This window comes from Cimex lectularius, unplaced genomic scaffold, assembly GCF_000648675.2.
Source record: "Cimex lectularius strain Harlan isolate CLEC.00 unplaced genomic scaffold, Clec_2.1 scaffold21, whole genome shotgun sequence".
Taxonomy (NCBI): domain Eukaryota; kingdom Metazoa; phylum Arthropoda; class Insecta; order Hemiptera; family Cimicidae; genus Cimex; species Cimex lectularius.
Window position 1 is genome coordinate 2,766,717 of NW_019392671.1, and position 6,000 is coordinate 2,772,716.

The 6,000-nt window shown below is 39.1% G+C and overlaps 1 protein-coding gene across 7 annotated transcripts in view; it reads left to right on the top strand.

Moving 5' to 3' along the window:
- LOC106670821 overlaps positions 1-5,223 on the top strand; it is an 82,071-nt gene extending 76,848 nt beyond the window's left edge. For all 7 annotated transcript variants that reach the window (XM_024225276.1, XM_014401445.2, XM_024225279.1 and 4 more), the window contains 4 exons: positions 395-522; positions 1,488-1,570; positions 1,627-1,804; positions 1,870-5,223. In XM_024225276.1, the coding sequence (XP_024081044.1) occupies positions 395-522; positions 1,488-1,570; positions 1,627-1,804; positions 1,870-1,971 (491 nt within the window). In that variant the 3' untranslated portion in view covers positions 1,972-5,223. The remainder of the gene's footprint in view (positions 1-394; positions 523-1,487; positions 1,571-1,626; positions 1,805-1,869) is intronic.
- The last annotated feature ends 777 nt before the right edge of the window (positions 5,224-6,000 follow it).

Here is a 6,000-nt window from a genome sequence, read left to right on the forward strand (position 1 = left end):
AAATAAAAAATAAAAAACGAGAAAAAACAGAAAAAAGGACAATCCAAAAACGACAGCCTGATTCATTTCCAGCTCCAGTGAGGCGAAGGGTTGTACGACTGCCAACCTCACCGGCAATCTGGTCAAGTAAAAATTGTGTGAGAGTTTTTTTTTAAAACAACAAATCAAAAAACATAAACGTAAAACCTCGTCCACTTTTAGAAACCAGTATCGGTAGTTTAAAGTAGTTTTGTTGCCTTTTTAATTTTTTGTAAATTTAATAAACTAAACAAATCGTGTAGATTTTTCAAGCTGGCTGTAGGTGATAGTACAGAGTAGATTGCAATTTTTAGACGATAAATCCCAACCCCTTATAATTAGAAAAAAAGTGAAACCCCCATTTTTTCCTTTCCAGCACCTTCAAGTCCGGTACACTCCAGGAGGCTTTTGTCAGCGCGCAATATGAGAATGAGCTCGGTCGAGCTGCCTGACGACAACGAAAAGTCCATATCGAGCGCGAGCACGTCACCGTGTCCATCTCCCGTGAGTATTTTATTGTTATTGTGTTCGATTTATGTTAATTTATGGTGAAAACCGCGTTCAAATCGGTTCGGCAGGATTCAAACTGGAAGGTGAAAGGTACAACATTTGAGTCCCCCTCCAAAACATATATTTCCACCAGTGACCCTGTCCATTTGGCAGAATTTGATGAAACTCGATATTTCTTTACAAGCCAGATTTATCGAAATTTACTCGTCAAATTTACCTCAAATTTATTGTCCCAAATTTAACACGAAGAGGTTTAAACGCTTTCTCCTCTGAGTGACCCCCCACTCTAACAACACATTTTCACCAATACTTCTCTGACTAATAGGCAGAATTCGATGTGTCTCGATGTTTTTGTTCAGATTTAATTTAGGTGTGAAATTTAGCCTTAATTTATTGTATAGCGGTGAAACTAGAAAGTTCAAAGTTCAATTGAACTATGAGACCCCCCACTCTAAAAATACATTTTTACCAGTATTTCCCTGGCTATTTGGCAGAATTTGATGAAATCGATATTTCATTACAGACCTGATTTATCGAAATTTACTCGTCAAATTTAGCCCAAATTTATTGTCTACAATTTAACGCGAAAAAGTTTAAACGCTTTATACTTTGAGTGACCCCCGCCCCCTGCTAAAAACACATTTTCACCAATATTTCTCTGACTAATAGTCAGAATTGGATGCATCTCAATATTTTCGTTCAGATTTAATTTATCTTAATTTTAGGTGTCAAATTTGGCTTTAATTTACTGTACAGCAATGAAACTAGAGAGCTTAAAGTTGAATTGGACTATGAGTCCCCACACATAAAAATACATTTTTAACAATATCTCTGCATCTAATGGTCAGAACTGAATGAAAATCTAAGTTTTTCTGGTTAGATTTATCCCAATGGCTTAATAAGGCTTAATCGCCAGCATTTATTTTTACGGGTGGTTCAGTTTTAATTTTTTTTTTCAGAAGCCGTACAGGCTCTTGCCGAACAACTTGTACGTCGTGCTGTACAACTTCAAGTCGAGACATTCGGACGAGCTGGATCTCAAGTGAGTGTTTTATGGGCCGTACTGAAAATCAGATGATTTATTTTTTTGTAATCCAGGGCTGGGTACAAACTGACGGTGATAGACACTTCTGACCCTGATTGGTGGAGGGGGAAATGTTTAGGAAGGGTCGGCTATTTTCCGAGCAAGTACGTCGCCAAAGTCCAACCCGGGGAAAGGGCACTGCAGGTGACGCATAACTTGCAAGTCGCCGACTCGACCCTACTGAGAGATCAGGTATGACTGACGTATATAACTTAAGGTTTTCAGTCTAAGTTTTTTGTTTTGGGGTGTTCTTTTAGATTGTGATTCAGATAGGCGAGGAAGTCGACGGCATGGTGATGATCAGATCCGGCGACAACAGGCAAGGCATATGCCCTATAAAGTACCTCACCGAGGTGTGACAGTTCCGGAAACAGGTCGGCCTCCTCAGCCCGACCAATTGGTTCGACAAGTACATCCACGAGGACAACAACAACAACATCGACCTTTTCGCCCGCTACTACGGGCAGAGGATGCGCGCTACCAAAGTCGACATCCTCCTCGGAAACAACGGACGTCTGCCGATCGCCAGCTCTCAGCGGCCCCTAGGCGTATCGAGGACTAGACAGCGTTGCAAGAGCATGAAGAGTTTCACCTCCCTCTCCAGGCCACTCCTCATCGGTTGATTATCATCCGCCTTTTCCTTTTTATACATGAGGACTGCTTCCACCTTGAACGACATCCTACAGGCAGAAGGTGGCCATAATCTAGATGGATATTCCATGATAATACACTATGAACGATACGAAAATCAGATCATACCAAATCTTAATGCCATCAACCCTTTAACCGCCAGATCGTAATCAAGACCTTATCCTGCACACGAAGGTCATCACCCTAGACAAACTAGCTACCAACAATTTTAAAAAATTAGCCTTCTTCCTTATCGATCATTGTTCAAAAAAATCTGAGGAGGGGGTCATAAAACCTCTTGGGTCCAAAAGATGCAGGAATTGATTTCCCCCTTGACCCAGTGACAAGATCAAATTGTTGCATTTCTTCCAATTGAATTTACTGATTTAAAAAAAATTATGAACTATACTCGGGAGAGTCGGTCCGACAATCGACAAGAAGGGATGAAAGACAAAGCCCAAACAATGAGGAAAAACTTTTTTTAAATATAAATAATTTAATAATATAAGAACAATATATTTAAATACGTGTAGGTACATAAAAAATTGTTATATATAGGATTTTAAAAGAGAGAAAAAATGCTGACACTGTTTTTCCCATCTTTCCTACGTTTGGGCAACACTGGAGGCAACACTGATTCCCTGAGAAATTATTTAATCCATTGGTTACTCAGCCGACTTTAAATCACGACAGAACTTCTCCCTTAAAACAAGGCTGACATTTCGACGAATCGGTGTTGGAAATAGAGACGGTCCATTCGTTCCTGAACTGTTCAAAAGACCTAGCTCACTTTACTGACCGGTTGTAATCGCTCTAGAAAAATGAACGGCATCTCTATGGCTAATCAATTTCTTTGGGAGACCACTGTACACCTCTCCCTGGTAGCTCAGCACGCAACACTTCCCGGCGGCTCAACGTTCACCTCTCCCTGGTAGCTCACCAATCAACACTCCATGGAGGCTCACCGCCCACCACTCCCTGGTAGCTCACCACTGAATGCTCCCTGGTGGAACACCGTTTCCTGGTAGCTCACCACTCAACACTCCCTGGAGGCTCACCGCTCAACACTTCCTGGTAGCTTACCTCTCAACACTCCCTGGCGGCTCACCGCTCACCACTACCTGGTAGCTCACCACTGAATACTCCGTGGCGGTACACCGCTTCTTGGTAGCTTATCACTCAGCGTTCAGTGAGCTTGTATCCCCCCCTTAAACAAAGCTTGCACTTGAAGGAATCAGTGTTGCAAATAGAGATGGACAATAAGTTCCTGAACTGTACAAAAGAACAGCTGGCATTACTGATCGGTTGAAGTTGCACTGAAAAAACGGAACGGAAATGGCTACTCGATTTTTCTGGCAGATCACTGTACATGACTACCTATAGTTCACCGTTCACTCCCTGTTCACCCTCCTCTGTCTGGCAGCCCACCGCTCACCACTTTCTGTTAGCTCACCAATCAACACTCCCTGGCGGCTCACCACTCAACACTCCCTGGCGCTCACCATTCAATACTCCCTGGCGACACACCGCTCAACCCTCCCTGGCGGTTCACTGCTCACCAGTACGTGGGAGATTTTAAATCCTGTGATTACTCAGTGAGCTTATATCACCACAAATTTTTCCTCCCTTAAACAAAGGTTGCACTTGGAGGAATCAGTGTTGCAAATAAAGATGGACAACTGAACTGTTCAAAAGAACCAGCTCACTTTACTGAGCGGGTGAAGTTGCACTGAGAAAAGGAACGACAGGTACTCATCACTACTTGGCGGCTCACTACACCCTGGTAGCCCACCGCTCACCACTCTCTCGCCTTTCTTCCCCAGATCTATCCGTAATCCCTACTGCTCCCGGTATATCCTGGATATGCATTTAGGTCTCCCTATCTCTTCAATTATTTCAAAAATGTGTTTCTTTCTCTGGTTATTCTTTAAAATTAAAATGTTTATTGACCGGAGAGCGGTGAAAGAGGACCGGTTCATTCCACCTAGTGAGCGGTTTTTGCCCATCACTACTTAAACCGTCGGGACCAGAACATTTATCAATAATTAATTAATCAAAGAGAATTAATTAGGGAAATTTTTTCAAATGGGCAAGGCCGAACGGGCTCACTTTGTGGAATCAGTGATGCCACCAGTGTTGCCCGACAGAGAGGAGAAACAATTTTTGACCTTTTTTAAACATAAATAAATATGTATTGATGTCGGAAAATCGTTTAAATCGTTAAAAATTCTCCTTTTTATAATATGTTATTATTATAAGAATGAAATATAAATAACACAACTTGTGTATAATTATTTTCTATATTATATAAAAAATCTAGGGAGGGGGGACTTTTTAAAAGAGTACATTTTCCACTACAAATAATTATATACATGAGCACTATTCTATTTAAAAGAAAATTTCTAATAAAATATATATATTATAAATATAAATATATAAAAATAATAATAATAATGAAGATATACTTGTTATAAATGGGGGATTCTATGTGCACTTTTTTATTTTATTTTTCTTCAGTTCTCTTTTTGTAATTTACAGGGTTTATAAAGGGAGAAAGGATGTAAGAAGTATTAAAAAAGCTTTATTATATTTTGTTTCCTTTTGAAAAAGAAGAAGAAAAAAAACTTTAAAGCTATGGACCAAAGACAACGCCTTCGCTTCGATTTATTAAAATAAATAAATAAGTAAATATATTTGGAGGGGGGAAGAAAAATATATAATTTTGTTAATTTTTATGTAGTCTATTTTTATGTTGTTTTGAAATTTTATCAAATGTTGTTTCAACTACCGCCGATATTATTGTAGTTCACTTCGTCCTTGTGATTTTAAAATATAAAATATAAAAAAATATTGTATAAAAATATATATAAACATATATAAGAATCTTGATCCTACAGCACTGAATCGATGTTATTTTATTGTATTGAGACATAAAAAATCGATGAAATAATATTTAATAAATTATAATGAGCACTGTAAGTTGGACAAAAAAATATATTGCAGTTATGTATTAAATTTTTTTAAATAATTTATTTCGTTAATTGTATTCGTACCCGTTTATCTACAAAAATTTTTATGTTTGTCATTTACCTGATCTCACAAGCAAAAGGCGATTCTATCATCCAGAAACTATAGGAGTGTAGGTGTACTTCAAGGCTTCATCCTAAGTCCTTTCTGGTTTTAATATGGAATAACACATTGTGGCTGTAGGTGTATCTCAAGGCATCATCCTAGGAACCTACTTCTTGAAAACAAAGTCCTTAAAAGACATTATGTTGCTGCATTCCTCTAAGTGTCAAGGCACCATAACCAGACCTTTATCTGGTTTTAATAAGGACATTGTGGCTGTAGGTGTACCTCAAGGCACCATCCAAGGACCCTTCATCTTTAAAACAAAGTCATTTTAAGAGATTATGTTCCTGTATTATTCTAAGTCTCAAGGCTGCGTCCTAGGTCTCTGGTTTTAATGTGGAATTACACATTTGGCTGTAGCTGTACCTCAAGGCATCACCCTAGGACCACTCATCTTCAAGCAAAAGGCCTTCGATCACATTATCTGCCTGTTCGACTGTAGGTGTACTACAAGGCACCTCCCAAGGACTTAAAACAAAGTTAGTTAAAGAGAATATATTTCTATGTTACAGTCAGTGGCACTATCCTTAGATGTGTGTACCTTAGACACCTATCGACCTATAGGACCTTAGATGGTGCCTTTTAGTACACCTACAGTCAACCGAAATACAAAGTAATTAATTGGC